The sequence below is a fragment of the Pleurodeles waltl genome, chromosome 5 (assembly GCF_031143425.1).
Source record: "Pleurodeles waltl isolate 20211129_DDA chromosome 5, aPleWal1.hap1.20221129, whole genome shotgun sequence".
Lineage (NCBI taxonomy): Eukaryota > Metazoa > Chordata > Amphibia > Caudata > Salamandridae > Pleurodeles > Pleurodeles waltl.
The window spans coordinates 1060996766-1061012453 of record NC_090444.1 but is presented as its reverse complement, the minus strand read 5'-3'; the positions used below and the strand labels follow the sequence as shown (position 1 = coordinate 1061012453).

At 43.0% G+C, this 15688-nt stretch overlaps 1 protein-coding gene across 1 annotated transcript in view; it reads right to left on the bottom strand.

Annotated features, from left to right (window-relative positions):
- C5H6orf118 (chromosome 5 C6orf118 homolog) overlaps positions 1-15688 on the bottom strand; it is a 199518-nt gene that overhangs the window by 86129 nt on the left and 97701 nt on the right. The window contains exons 7-8 of the mRNA XM_069235281.1: positions 8974-9170; positions 7880-7933 (exon numbers count right to left, since the gene is read on the bottom strand). Of these exons, the coding sequence (XP_069091382.1) occupies positions 7880-7933; positions 8974-9170 (251 nt within the window). The remainder of the gene's footprint in view (positions 1-7879; positions 7934-8973; positions 9171-15688) is intronic.

The window sequence follows — 15688 nt, the reverse complement described above, 5'->3', positions numbered from 1 at the left end:
AATCTGTTTTTAATAAATGATGCTCACATTGCAAATTCTTATTAATGAGCATTAGCAGACCCCCTTTAGCACGACCTCGGCCCTTCTCTGATAACTGGGCAGGAATATTATAGGAGGAAAACCCATCAATGTGAATTTGGCCAACATCCCAGGTTTCCTGGAACAGGCAAAGGTGGGAATCATTAATGAAGGTGGCCCACTCCGAGTCCCCTAGCTTCTTTCCAAGACCAGCTACATTCCATGTTAAAATTAGAAGCTCGGGCTTAATTATATCATGGCTGTGGGCGGGGCTCAATCCCTCTTCCATACAATTGACCCCAGTAATGTCTCCAGACCACGCTTCCCGATTACTATTTAGTAAATCATTGGCATCCAGGGAGTGGGATGAGTTATGATCCACAAGAGGTTCACATCCCAAGACCGGAGCTGGCTCACTACAATTCTCTCCTATACGAGTGGACGGTGGTTTTGTAGATAAATTAATACCAACCCTTCCCTTGACCTATAGATCGTTGGTACGGATTACAAGTTCCATAAGTTGGTTCACCATGGCTTTCCAGTAGTTATTCCGAATGGAAGTGGTGCTCTTCGCCCAGGGTCAGAGTTTTCCCCTGGGGTTCCAAAATATGTATTCAACTCCTGAATGTTTCCCTGACTATTGAAGTAGTTTCACTGCCTGACCAGAGTGCACAGTCCCCTGCCACAAAAATCTAATTGGCACTGCGTTCCATCCGACAAAAGAGCATAACTATTTCAGGTATGCAGACAGTCCTCAGTGACGTTTACAGATGTAATATGCAGGGTACCGGAGAGAGAACTTTTTAGAAGGCTGATGAAGGAGGTTATGGCCAGTAGTCTCCGATTATTGGAAAATTTGATAACAGAAAATTTCAAAGCTATTTACAATGGACTGGACTCTCTATAGGTGGTTGTTAGTAACTGCACAGCTTCAATGAAGCAGAAAATATCAGAGGAACAGGACAGTGCAGTGCAATCCAATCATCTTCGATTACTGTTTGCTGCAATATCTTATGTCTTAGTACCGAAGGATGTTCCTCGGCTACGCAGTGATAGTGTGAAGGGTTTGAGAAAACTGTGTAACAGGGTTAGACACTGGCTGGGTGTTGGGTTGGATAGGAACTTGGAACATGGTACGAGGCATTCCATGGATTGGTAGCAGTCCAAAAACCTCAAAAGGTGACTGCATTGTGGCGGATTTTAGCTCTTCTTACTAACCAGAAAGAATTTGATCTGAAATTGCTCCCCAGGCACTATAATTAAGCGAAAGTTCAGTTGTTCCTTTTAGGATATTTCTATAACATAACTAATGATATCAGAAAGGGCATTGAGAGGTAAGCTGATCCAGATCGACAAAGAGAGCGACCTCCCTGTCTTTGATCCAGTGTTTAAGCCACTCCATACCTATAATGGTCCAGTAGCCTTCGCCATTGCCAAACTATGGACCACCCACATATAAATTCAGTGGCCGGACCATTATATTGACGATAAGCATACTCTGTCTGTTTTGCAACAGAGTAGGCTTACCGCCAATATATAAATCATGCCCTTAGTTGCCTCTAGCACCCAAAAAGAAGTCTGCAGGAAGGACAATGTTGGGATATTAAGCTTGAATGTTGTGGGTACTGGATCAAAGCTAGCTGCAATAGAAAAGTCCTACACATGGTAATGGACATTAACTCGTGCTCCGAGTGCCCCAACTGTTCTGATGGCTGATCCCTAATGCTGTTTTTTAGGTAAACACAGATCATGACTGTGTACCATTACATAGACCTGTCTCATGGATTGTGGTCTTTTTGGATGGAGAGGGGCACCCAAAACTCTACCCTCAAAGTGAAGAAAGGCTACTGCCTTCACCAAAGAGTTAAACAGCACAGACATCATGGTGGCAGCATACTGTGCAGTGATTTGTAGGAGTGAGCAGGTCCTTTCAAACTGTGTCACTGGAGTGAGCCCTGCAGGCTCACTCATTTGAAGTTCCACTGCTATGCACTTAACTTACCCTTGACCTACATCGGTTTGGTGTGTAGTGCTGCACAGTGCATGTGTGGTGTACATGTGCTGAGTGTATGTGTGCCTGTGAATGGTACAATACAGGGCTAATGCAGTATTGTACAGAATGTGTATGTTATATGCATGTGGTGGGTGTATGTGTGCCTGTGAGTGGTACATAACATGACTGATGCAATGCGGTGCAGGTATGCTGTACACATGTGATGGGTGTGTGTGTGTGTGCCTTTGAATAGTGCAATACAAGGGTGATGCTGGGTTCTATTTTGGAAGACCCTCTGCTGCATGGTGAGACATGAGGAGGTAGAGGAATCCCCCCAGGCATATTTGTGTATTGCTGTATTCCTGTAAGTTGGGTGGGACACAATGGAGAAAGGGAGAGCCAGGCTCCAACAGTGCCCTTGAAAGTGTGAGCTTCGACTCATAGAGAAGTCACAAGAAAGGGGCCTGGGCACACCCTAGTAAGGTAGATGGGGCTGATGAGACAATCATGAAGAGTAGGGCTGAGGTTCTGGGCTAACCTTTTGATATGCATATAATTATGATTGACATTCAGGTGTGAACACCTAGTCACTGCCATGGCCTGTGTTGTGGGGTTATCAGCTGTGCAGTCATTCCTGCTGTGACAGGCTGCTTTCTGGACGGCAGAGGAGTGGGCAATTCAAAAGGAAGCTGACCCCCAACATAAACTTCAAAGATTCATACTCTATACTTTTGGTGTCTGGAAATGGAAAACAAGAAGGGAAGCTTGAGTAAAGCAGACAGTTGGGCAGTGTGAGGAGAAGCTCTGCAAGATTTCTGCCTGTGACCAGGAATGGGATGCCAAGGATTGCTACCTTCATGTGGATACTCTGCCAGGAAGCAGGACTGCTTTGCTGCAACAAGGACTGCCACACTGAGGGACTGCTACTCTAAAGGAACTGCTGCCCTGTTGTGCTGACCTACTGCCCTCTTGCCCGGGGAAGGATAACTGGATCTGCAACTTCATCTTGAACCGAGGACCCCAGAGTGCCTCAAAGGCCTAGTCTTGTGGCCTCCTGGTCTGAGCCTCAGGGACATAAAAGGCTCTACAACCAGCTCTTGGATCCAGCTGCAGCTAGTTCCTAACCCCCAAGTGGTGACTCTCAGGCCATGGACCCTTGGTGTAGCTCATGGGCTCTTTAAATCAAGCTTTTGGACTCTTTGCGATTGCAAACGTCCCAGTTTGTACTGAAATTCAGTGTAGGTCACCGCCTTCACACAGCAAGCATTAATCACCTGCAGAAAAGCGCTAAAGCAAAGCACCAGCCCTTCCATCCTGGTCTTCACACCACACCGACCACCACCCGTGACACTCTCCTTGCTCCCCCCAACCCTCCCTAATGCAAATGGAGCTCTTGGCACAAATCTTAAGAAGGTAAAACTTCAGCAGGACTTATGTGGCACTTTGTCCAGCCCACGCTCCATCGCAGTCTGCTTGAACTTTTGACTTTGGCCCGGAACAGCACAACTAGATAGCCATGAGTGGCGTTTTATGCTTTAATTGCTATTTTACAATTTATTCTTTAAAAATTAATAACTCCAGTTCCAATGATTGGATTTTTGTTGTTTTTATTTATAAAACTTTGCTCTATTTGTCTAACCTGGTGTGGGATCTTATTGTGTGGTGCTTTCACTCTTTTATTGTTTGAAGTGTTGCACCACTATGTTACACATTGCCTCTACATTAAACCTGACAGCTCTGTGTCAAGCTACCAGGAGGTTGAGCAGAGGTTAATTTGGGTTTTGCTTGTGCCTTACCCTAGCAGGGATTGTGGCTGCTGCTTAACTGAGGCTAACACTCCAGTCAACCAGTAACCCGATTTCTCACATTGGTGATTGAAGGTGGGGATAGGACTTGTGATTGTGTAGTGCCATACAGGGATTCAGTGCACACTACCAGCCCACATCTAAGACCAATTTGAGTTTACATTCTCCTTGATTGGCTTCTTTTTGTTTTTTCAAAATTTTCCACTGACTTTTGTGTCTGAGACCACAGCTGTAAAGATGGATTTTGCTTGCCAACATGGGTGCCTATTCTGTGGCCCAGCTCAAGGAGTTCTGCAAGGAAAGGGGACTTCCTGCAAAAAGCACCACCAGGAAGGTGGAGCTACAAAAGATGCTGATTGCCTGGGTGGAAGCTCCCCACTTAGTAGTGAAAGCCACAAGGGGGATGATGAAGTGATGAAAGAACAAGGAGTGGCCCTCTTTGAGATCCATCCTACAGTTGATGTAGATGACTTGATCCCTGAGGTGGGGCATAAAGGGCATAAAGCAGTCTCTCTTCCTGCAGCCTGTCCTCGGATGAGGTGGCGAGAAAAAGGAGGACAGGGAGTTCAGGCTGTAGATGGCCAAACTCAGGATAGAAGAAAAGAAATGACCATGGAGGCAAAGAAGGCAGAAGCAGATAGGGCCTCAGAGGAGAGGAAACTAGCAATGAAAGAAACAAGAATTGACCTTGAGCTACGACTGAAGGAGCTGGATATCAGTGCTAAGCAGGTGGAGTCCAGCAGTAATGCTGGGAGCATAGTAATAGTGCCCTCTGGAGAAAAGAGGGTCAATATTTCAGAAGGCCTGGTGCCTGACTTTGTTGTGAAAGACAAGATTGACAAGTGGTTTGAGGCTTATGGGACTGCTGTACAGATGCACAAGATCCCTAAGGAGGATTGGGGGGGGATACTATGTGGTGGCATCTTCCTGGTGAGGGGTGGGACACCCTGCTGTCCCTAGAGAAGGGAGACAGGATGAGGTATCTCCCCATTAAGGACGTTCTTGTCAGGAAGTATGGTCTCAATCTGGAGAAGTATAGGTAGAAGTTCAGGGACAGTAAGAAATTTGCCCAACGGACCTGGTGTGGATTGAGTAGATTCCTTTTGCAAGACACTAGATAGTTGGGTGAAGGGCAATGTATATAAAGGATTATCAGGGGCTGTACAATTTGATTGTGCAGGAGCAAATGTTCAGTCTTTGTTGTGCAGATCTGCGCCAACACCTGATTGATAGTAACTCACTGACCCCAGGGAGCTTGCTAAGGGTCAGCCCCAGGGTCTACAAGAAGGTATCTGGGGGGGATTGTAAAGGAGCAAAGGTTCAGTCCTTGTTTTGCAGATCTGCGGCAACACCTGATTGAAAGTAATTCACTGGCCCCAGCACTCATAATCCCCGGGGTGACGCTGCATGCAGCGCCACCCTGGAGGATTACAAACATCGAGACCGCCAGGCTGCTGGCTGGTGGCAGCCTGGCAGTGGTGGCGTTTCGAACATGGCGACTCCGCCATGTTCATAATATGGCGGGTGGACTGCCACGCCCGCGGCGGTCTGCTCGCTACCATGAGTCTGGCGGTTCCAGGACTGTCAGTCTCATAATGAGGGCCATAGTCTTGATGGCATGAACAGGAAATGGCTTGCAGCGCCTCTTGGATACCTTTGTGACCTTATGGATCACTGAGTTTTAAGTATCAACTACGGTAAAACCTATACTATGATTTTAGGTCCAGCTAAGAAGAAAGTAAGCTCCTATTTTTTAAACTGCCGAAAGATAGCTACAACTGATACCTTTTCTTATTTAGGTTTATATTTTGATTGACTGAATAACCTGTGCCATCTGAGGAGCACTAGGAGTTTATATTTTGAGGAATCAATTTTGGATATGAAGTGTTTCACTACAAGGTTGTGGTGTAAACCTGTAAAAGAGATGCTGGACCTTTTTTCAAATTTTCAGCTAAATGCTTATCAGTAGTTTGCTATTGAACAGGTATTTGGGGGTCATGACAATTTGAGTGTCTTACACGGTAGAGAATCAATGTCTCAAAAGTATTTTAGCTGTTCCAGCAAGTTGTTCCTCTTCTATTTACCATCAGGAGTTAGGTATGCCACATATAGAAGATCGTTTACCAGACTGTTTACCAGTATCACATTTATTAATCTTTAACCACAGAGCGAGAACTAAGGTGAGAACAGAGCAATCTTAGGTGACCATTAAGAGACATATCTCTACAGATAGATTACTTTGCCCAGTAACTATCAGCACAGATCTTTCCTACCAACATTTAGCTCAAACACAGTACACCGTTTGGCGCATTTTCCCATGAAGTACATCTGAAGGATTTTTTGCATTTTGCCCTTGCAATAACTACTCCAAACAAAGCACTGTACACCCGCTAATTGTCTGTGGCTTTTATGTATCCCAAGCAAAATAGTTTTAATCCCCTGAACTTTACACAATATAAGCCTGCGCTTCAGTATCTGCATCCACACCCCATTTTATCTGTATGCCAAGTAAGAAAGATCATGTTCTTTAAAAAACTAACTAGTTTTAGAACTGTAATCAATGTTCGATGATACTGATTTTGTTTATGGGTGTGTGGCTATTTCGTGTTACCAGTAACCAGAACCTGCCTTTAATTCTAACCTTTAATGTATTCATTTTATAATTTGTATTGTATCTATTTTATAATCTGTATTTAATAGTAATTAACAATATTTGTGTCTGTTTTTATCGTGTTTTATGGCTCAAATTCTGATCCAAATAAAACAGATTTCATTGATTGATTGATATATTAATGTGTTGCTTCTCTTCCTTTTAGTGTAGAAAGTCTGCATTAGTGCCTAAAGATTGTTTTCTACTCTTGTTGGCTGGGATTATGGTTTTTAAAGGTGTTACCTCTTTTAATTTCGTCCTGGTTTTCTACCAGTGTCCCAATTTAATTTATGTACATGCAGTCTAGAGTCAGAACTCATACTGACAGAAAGCTGAAGCCTGCAACACCAGTTGAGAGAAGGTTGACATATTAAGACTGTGTCTTCAAGTGCTGACCCCTTCACTCCAAGGATGGGAAGAAACTAAGGCCAGAATGAAACAAACTAGCAGTTATGCGTTGATAGGAAGACCTGGAGGTATCATGCCTCTAGTGCAGATATGCACTCCTTGCCCAAGGCCCATATACTTCAAACCTATGCTGAGGATAAGTATAGAGCCTGCTGAAAAGACTATACGACCCACAGCCTACCTGATGTGGACCAAACCGAAGAAACTAGTCCTTTATTTACAATACAAAAAGTCGAGAAAATGTCACAGGTGCTGATGGACTCTGCCTGCTGGAGAATGTACTCTAGAAATGACCGCATTCTTTTGCAAGAGAAAGGTGGAACAGAGCAGCTGACAGAAGCCCAGTTTCCTCTTTGCAGTTAGAACACCAGAGCATCTGTGAGATGTCACGCACGGGTCAGGTGGGGCTAAGAATGTAAACCACAACTCTCTCAGCCCTTCTGCAAAAATACAGGGGTTGTTCTTTATATTTTCTGACTTGCTATCTTTGAACTCTATGCAGTCTTGTTTTTTTGGCTGCGCCTTCCTTCCTTTTTTGCTACATAAACGTCTAGATAAAGACGAAAGTGGTTAGAGGCACCGTTTTTTTAACTTGTATGTGCAGACAGATGTAAGTAGAGACAGAAGGTTAGAAAGTGTATGCATTACAAATAACTCACTATCATTAAAGGAAAACATTATGATGTATGTTGCTATGTAAGTATGCATATATTTCGGAAACATTTTTTGTTCTAGTTTGACTGTTATTTGCATCATTATCATCATATATTATTTTATTATTATTATTATTATTATTATTATTATTATTATTATTATTATTACTGTTGATGTTTTATTTTTCTTCTTCTGATTTTTATTATTGTTGTTGCCGTTGTTGTGCTTTGTTGTTGTTGCTGTTGTTATTTTAATTGTTAGATTTTGAACTCCCTGCTTAGAACAGGAGCAGTTCACTTTAACAAAGAAGCATGCAGAAACGAGTACCAGTGAAATGCAGACTACGCTTACCTTGCATGCTCTGTCAAGAAAGATATTGGATGTTTCAAGCTCCGTGGTTTCCGTCTGTGGATGCACAAAATAAAATTATATTATTAAGTGTTAACTGAAATCTTTAATTTGTTCTCATGGTTTTATTTTTATTTTGTCAAAGGTTGAAAATGTCAGTCTGTGTACAAGCTGGTATACATAAGTGCTGCTAATGTTAATTTTAAATAAAATTAACAAGCAGTGACTGGTGAAATTAAAACTGGTGGGCTGTAAATAGGTGTTCTTATTGCACCTGAATAGCGAGATAAGACAAGTTTCTCCTAGGGTGAATCAGGAATTCCGTCCCCACAAAATATTTGTAGATATTGTGCCACATTGTGCATTTTACAGTTGTTCACATAAATTAGTGAACCTCTGTAAAATATACATGCAGTTCGGAAGAGGTACTCATGAAATGTTTCACAGGGGTGCTGCGGTCTTCATCAATGAAGGAACATTAGTAAAAACGTAGCAATATGAACTGGTTCTTTACCCAGTCCCAATAAGGCCCGAGTTATCTACTCATACTTAGCTGGTTCTGGGTCTTTGGCTACACCACGCAACAAGTATCTGCCGTATTCCTCACCACTATGTCCCAGGGCCTAGTTGTGGGCAAAACCCAGTGTTCTTTAGTTGCACGGCACTGAGCAATTCCTCTACCAAGTCCTGCCAGGTGTCAGAGACCACTGGACGCAATTTTGGCTACATCCAGCAGCATTTGGGAAGCTCATACCGCACACTGATTCATCCTTCCGCCCAACCACACTGGACATGGCCTTGGGCCTAAGTTTATGTTTATGTCACTTAATGCAGTAATGCAATCCAATGGTCATGCAATCCAATATGGTTAATTGAAGCACATTTGCCAACCGTACTACATACCAGTAAGCAATAACCCTGTGGAATAATCACAAGACGGCTGATGACACCAGGATATTTATTAGCATCTGTGGTCCTGCAATCTTTGGCCACTGCACTCTAGTCTTTTGCCACAGCCATTATGCTGGTGCCTCACTCTACTATAACAAAAAATAATAAACACAAATCATAAAGAGTAGTAATGAAAGAAGTCATGCCTTTGCATCTTGAATGTATCTTTCCACGGTGTGTGCATCTGTGACATGAGCCATGTGCTCTTTGACATGTTGTTCCACCTCTTGAAGTTCCTGCCAGGCAGCAAACACTTGGCGCCTCTTTGTTTCAAACTGTTCAACAAGAGTAGGGGTGTTGTGCTTCTCTCCAGGTTCCCCAATCACAATGTTCTGTTCACTTTCTAGAAAGACAAAGGTACGAGTTCAAAATTGCAGGCAATGAAGTATAAACCTGTTGACACCTTAGCAGAACTGATAAATGATTATCTCTATATGTGAGGATCTTAAACTAATCCTTAGCCGTTTTAGAGAATAGTTAAGAATGTTTACTTTAAATACCTTCACGAACCAGAATTATGGCAATTATGTCTGTGCAATGAAATATGCCTTTTAGAAGTGCTAGCAATGAATTATTTCATATTACAAATCTACTGAAAGCTGAGATAAATATTATTTGCAACAAGTTACGCTATCAAGAGAACCAATAACTATACTGTTAGTAGAAACACATTGCATGATTTGGTTCAGCAAAGCCTATTAAATCAAGTTTTAATACCTCTGCCGTTTTCACGTATTCTCCTTTGCCTCTCATTTCCTCAGATATTGAAAGTATTTTCAGAGTTAGCAGTCGATGGATCACTTTACTCATCTCCCTTGTTGATCCTATGTGTTGCTTATATGCTCCACCTTTCAAAGAGGTCATACTACTCGCTCACATGTTAGTCATTTAAACATTGTGGGGGTAGGAATTAGTACTTATCTTGTCTGAATCGGCATAACTTCCCATTCTAACCATTAAATGTGTTTGTTATCTCACTACTTAAATATTTGAAATATATATTATTAACATTATTTTTAAGAATTGTTTTACATTTAAAAAGTGCCTACTGCAGATTGACAGGGACCCAATGTTAGTATGTTATACTGATAAAATTGTTTGCCTGGTGAATTTTTGTTTTAGGTCCATACAACTCTACTTTATCTCTTTTTGTCTATAACATGGTGACCTTGTGGTATCCAGTATGATGTAGTATGCGTATTGAGTACCACTTGTTTAAGGGTGCCATTTTCTAATTGGACAAATAAATAATCTCTGGTGCATGTCACAGGTACACTAATGGGTTAACTGGCAGTCCCCAACAATAGCACTGAAACCAGTCCATGAATGGTGGCCCCTTAATGGCAAACAACAATTACATTAATCATAATTATCATGTGTGGTTTACTCTTTTTTTTCATCACATAAAGAAGATCTTGGATTACTTCTAGGAAGCCTCTACTACTTCTGACAGCTCTCCAAAGATCGAAATGTCCTTCTAACAGGTGACTAGAAGAGAAAAAGTAAAGATTGAAGTAGAAGGTAGAAGTGTTGGGCCTCTGCACATTGACAGAGAAGCATGCATGATTACAAGAATTACATCTTTTTAGACCTACTGGAAATTATCCTGCCAGGTCGAAAGCGAGAAAGTAGTTAAATAGGTATGTATATACCCCATGTTGACATCCAGAACAACATGGTCAGGTAGACCCTGCAGTGGCAGAGCAAAGGATTCTTTTAAATATACTCAGTGCACTCTTTAGAAGTGTGGACCACGTTCAATACTTCCCTTCAGACGGAAATGTTAGGAATACGTTTGAAACATCAACTCAAACAGCACTAATTTAAAATAAAGAATGTAAGGTCCCAGCCATGTTCATAATGCTATTGTGACGTATCTATTATCCAGAAACAATTCAAAGAAAACTGTTAAAGAAATAGTGCAGACCATACTCTTGCGGGCCTTGGCACACTAAGATTACAGACGCACACTAGTGGGATAGGACAGAGACAGTTACTTTGGTAGATGCCATTTATCTGTGGTTATGTTGCAGACTTTCATATCTGTACACTGACACTTAAATGCACAGACAGGGAAACTCAAATATTTCAAGTAGAGTCCTATCACCTGGCTTTAGCAGTCTTTCTGTGCCCAAGTAAGATTGGCATAGTATGTGAAGCCTAGACAGCAGCTAAGCTTCAAGATGAGTTTCCTCACTCCTACTGTACATGACCAAGCACACAGGTAAGGGCACAAAGGGGCATATTTATACTCTGTTTGCGCTGAATTAGCGTCATTTTACTTGGCGCTAATTCAGCGCAAACTTTACTCCATATCTATATTTTGCCGCTATACCTGTCTAGCGTCATAATATATGCGATAACGTCATATTTTGAATGCATGAAACAACCTTGCGTCAATGAGATGCAAGGTAGGTGTTCTTGTCTAAAAAATTACTCTAGGGCCCTAGCGCCATATTTATCCACTTGTGCAAAAAAAAGATGCACGGGTGGGAGGCAGACCCAAAAAGTGACGATAACCCTGATTTGCGTCAAATTTTAACGCATGGATCAGACCAGGCATTAAAATGAGGCCCACACACCACTACCTAAGGAAAACTCACAGAAGCAACATTGGCAACCCACAGGACGAGATGGAAGTGTTACTGCTCCAGCTTGGGACACAATGCAGAGGACAACAACAGCAACCGCCACCACTACTGCAGCAACCACAACCACCACTACGGCACCCACAAAGGCAACGCAGAAGGCAGGAGAGGATATTCTGGAACAGGACAACCCTCCTTGGCCACAGGGAACAAGACCTCATTAGGACTAACCATCTCAACCGGCAAGCCATGCTATGCCTGCTGCACCACATTGAGCCACAGATCACAGCCAGGCTGCAGACACCACATAACATGCCACCTGTCACAAAGCTTCTAGCTGTTCTGCATATGCTGGCAAGTGGCTCATTCCAGACAATGGGTGTACTGGTTGCTGGTGTCACAGCCGTCTTTCTCGGACTTCCTGCTGAAGGTATTAAATGCAATCACCTCCCTGACACCCCGCCACATCTGCTTCCCCAACACCCAGCAAATGCAGCAGGAGATAAACCAATTTGCTGGCTTTCGGCAGGTGCTGGGTGCAATGGACAGCAGCCATGTCCGACTTGTCCCACCTGCAGCAACAGAACATTTACACAGGAACCGGAAACATACGCATTCCATAAATGTGCAGGCCATAGTGGACCACTGTGGACTATTCACAAACATTTTAGCCAAGTATCCTGGTAGTGTCCATGACACCTACATATTCAGGCACAGCAGGATCAACGAACACTTCCAGGATGGCCAATATGGAAATGGCCTACTTGTGGCTAAGTCAACAAACCTAGCAATATACACAAAAAACCAACTCTGTAAAACACACAACATACACCACTCCAAAAACACATGGCCAGGGTAACACAGATGTGTAGGTAACAATACATATGCACCATGCTGTAGTACATCATAATCAGTGCACAGCACAAACACATACCCCACATGTCCGTAAAACACCCACAACTTGACAGGCACACCACATGAAGGACAGGTTAAGCAATGTACCCTTTGATAACAGAAGATGTCAACAAACCACTACAAGCACCCACAGGTTGGCTACTAAATACACTTCATACACACATTACACCAAACAAAGAATAGCACAGCAATGTCAATGGCATACACCATGGCCATGTAAAGAAAGTTACGCATAGGCACAGCCTTCTTAAATTATGCTGTGCAAGTTTCTGCCAGAACATACATCAAATGCCAAACAACTGGTGCCAATCCCAACTACATCTCATCAACACATACCTGACTTACCTGTAGTGTGCATATGCATCTACCTGATGCATTGGGTCACACACATAGGAATACCAAATTAACTGTCATTTATACCATGTGCCAGATTTGTGAGAATTGGCACCTCAACTACTGTAGTGCCACCTCACATACACACTTACTGACCCACAACACCATCATGTCTGAACTATAGACAATAAATGGCCCACCATGGGACAGAGTCACTGTTAGACAGTGCAGATCATGGATGCTAAAGTGGGACTCTGTAGGAGTATTTAGGACATCACTGACCTTACATGCACTGTTCCAAAGGACACATTTGTAAAGCAGCTGTGCCCCAGTCCATAGCCTGCACTGTGCATGTGTTGACAGTATAAATGCTGATTCGTGTATTGGAAGATAGGATAAACACTGGTAGTAATGTTGATCATCCTGAAACAATGGGATACCCACCCTTGTACACCTGATGGCTGGCATAAACATTAGCTGACACTCAAGATCACTAAGGGACATATGTAAGAGCCCCTAGTGCCATTGTCATGTCCTGCACAGTATGTACAATTTGGCGGATGACCACTCTTTTGTGACTTGATGCCACATTGTAAATAGGCCCCCCTCCCACGCAGCACTTTGCATGTAACGGGCATGCAATGTGTGTTGCCGTAGGTGTGTCAGCGCAAGACACATAGCAATATGATGCTGACTCAGATGTAGGTGTCATCTAAAACCTGATGCAGTGCCAACATCAAACACCACCCCAGGGGTGGTGTTTGCAGGTAGCAATAAGGAAATAGACTGTGATTTGACCTCATATGAATGTGCCACCTATGCGTGCTGCATATTGCTGCACACACAGAAATAGTAAATTGCCCATGAAAATAGTATATGTATACGTAGGTGTCCCTTCTTGCACAGATTTATCCACCTCCAAAGGGCAGCCATCCAAGCACCCTGGTGCAAGGTTGGCATTGTTGGTGCACAGTTGCATATTTGGCGCCAGCACAGGGGACAACAAAGGGTGCCTTGTAACATATAACTATGCATTCCTGTATAGTGAAAATGATGCAGCATGACACATTTACTCTTTAAAATGGGCCTAAGTATTGTACTTCATCTGTACTGTCACATGTCAAAATGGCTGGGATGTCCAGGCTTTGTTGAGCTACCATGTTGTCACTACATCTGACCCCACTGTGTTGCAAGGATGTGTCATGTCCCCTCTAGTAATAGCACACTGCTACAAAGATGCACTACACAACACATAGTACATACATACTGAGCATCAGTTAGTAATCCAAATGACAGGTCCCAGGTCCTTGAGCCAATGCCAAAAATTGTCATGTCCAACTACACAGTGCTAGTAAAACTTAGCAGAAGGCCAGGAACTCACACCATACCACAAACACGTCTGAGTCACAACCAACTTCAACTAAAAACCTCCATGTTACATACTAATCCTGTTGCAAGCTTTAACAACAACTTCCATCTTTTACTTTGCAGCGGATCAGGGTTACGGCATAAAGCCATAGGTGATGACCCCATTTGCAAACACTAACACAGCAGCAGAGCGTGACTACAATGAGGGACATCGCGTCTGGCATGCAATGTGGTGGAAAGGACATTTGGCATCCTCAAATCCAGATACAGGTGCCTGGACCTGACAGGAGGCAGCCTCCTTTATGCCCCATCCATTGTGTGTAAAATAATCCTCACATGTGCCATCCTGCACAACATATGTGTGCGAATGAATGTGCCATTGTAAGACCAGGTTGCTGACCTGCCTGAGGAGGAGGAGGAGGAGGAGGATGATGCTGACGATATGGAGGGGAACAGCACAACACAGCTGCTGGGGTACGCTGGAGACAACATATTGTTAACAACTTTTATACCTAAGAACCACAGAAATCACCATGTAAAATTTGTAAATAAACAGTTCACAGTTTTCCACCAATCCTACTTTGGTCTATTCAATCTCCACTACATATACCATAGGAATGGGACTCTAACCTCAGGGAGCATGTAACGAACACTAAACTGACAAGTATTGTAGCAACATCATATGTGATGTTTTACATCATACTGCCACCATCACACACATCACTTACAGCCTTATCACTGGTATGTGAAAGCTGAAGGACAAGATCCATGGACCACATGTTGTACATTCACGTTGCCAACTTGCTAATCACTAGCCCATCACACCCAACTACATCATTTCTTATTAGGATGTATGCAAGGGGCCCACACATGAGGTAGGGGATATTGAATAGTTGAACGTAAGTAATGTTGAAACTGAACACTGTCACAACTCAGATGATAGTTGCAATGGCTCCATGGAACATGTGTGATGAGGGGGCTTTATTGGTAACTATGGTTATCATGATTTGCCCATGGATAGTAACCAATGGAAGAAGTCGAGCCTGTGCAGTCTATCCATGGTAAACTGTCCTGCCACTGCCATGGGGCACAATCTTGACATAGGGTAATCATGACCTCGCACATTGGTATGGATGAGAATTTATGCAGCAAGGGCTGCAGGTCCACAATATAAAAACAACAACTATTGGTAAATACAATGAGTTAAATCAAAAATATGTGATCAAAGCATATTCTGGCTGGAATGTATGCAGAGTGTGCGCACACACTATGGACCAAAGATGTACATGTCAGCCAAAACAATAGGAGGACGGGGAGATTAATAAGGTTCAGCATATAGCCTCCCTGACTATAGCGAAAAACAATAAGATTTACTGTTCCTAATAGAGGAAAAAAGCAAGAACACACATCCTCAAGGCACTTCTAAAATTAGAAGCAAAAGCCCTCACACATCCAATCTATGCCATGCTTCATCACAGGGCTAGCTCCTCGTCAGTCCGGCACTGCAATGTCTGAAGGGTCCCATTTGGGGGCACTTTGCCTGAGATCTTGAATATAAAGTGTGTGCCGGATATAGTAGGAGTAAGGTAAACCTACTGTTTCAGAAAAAGCAGGAGAAAAAGAAAAAGAGACTTAAAATTGGCTCAAGGACCTCAAC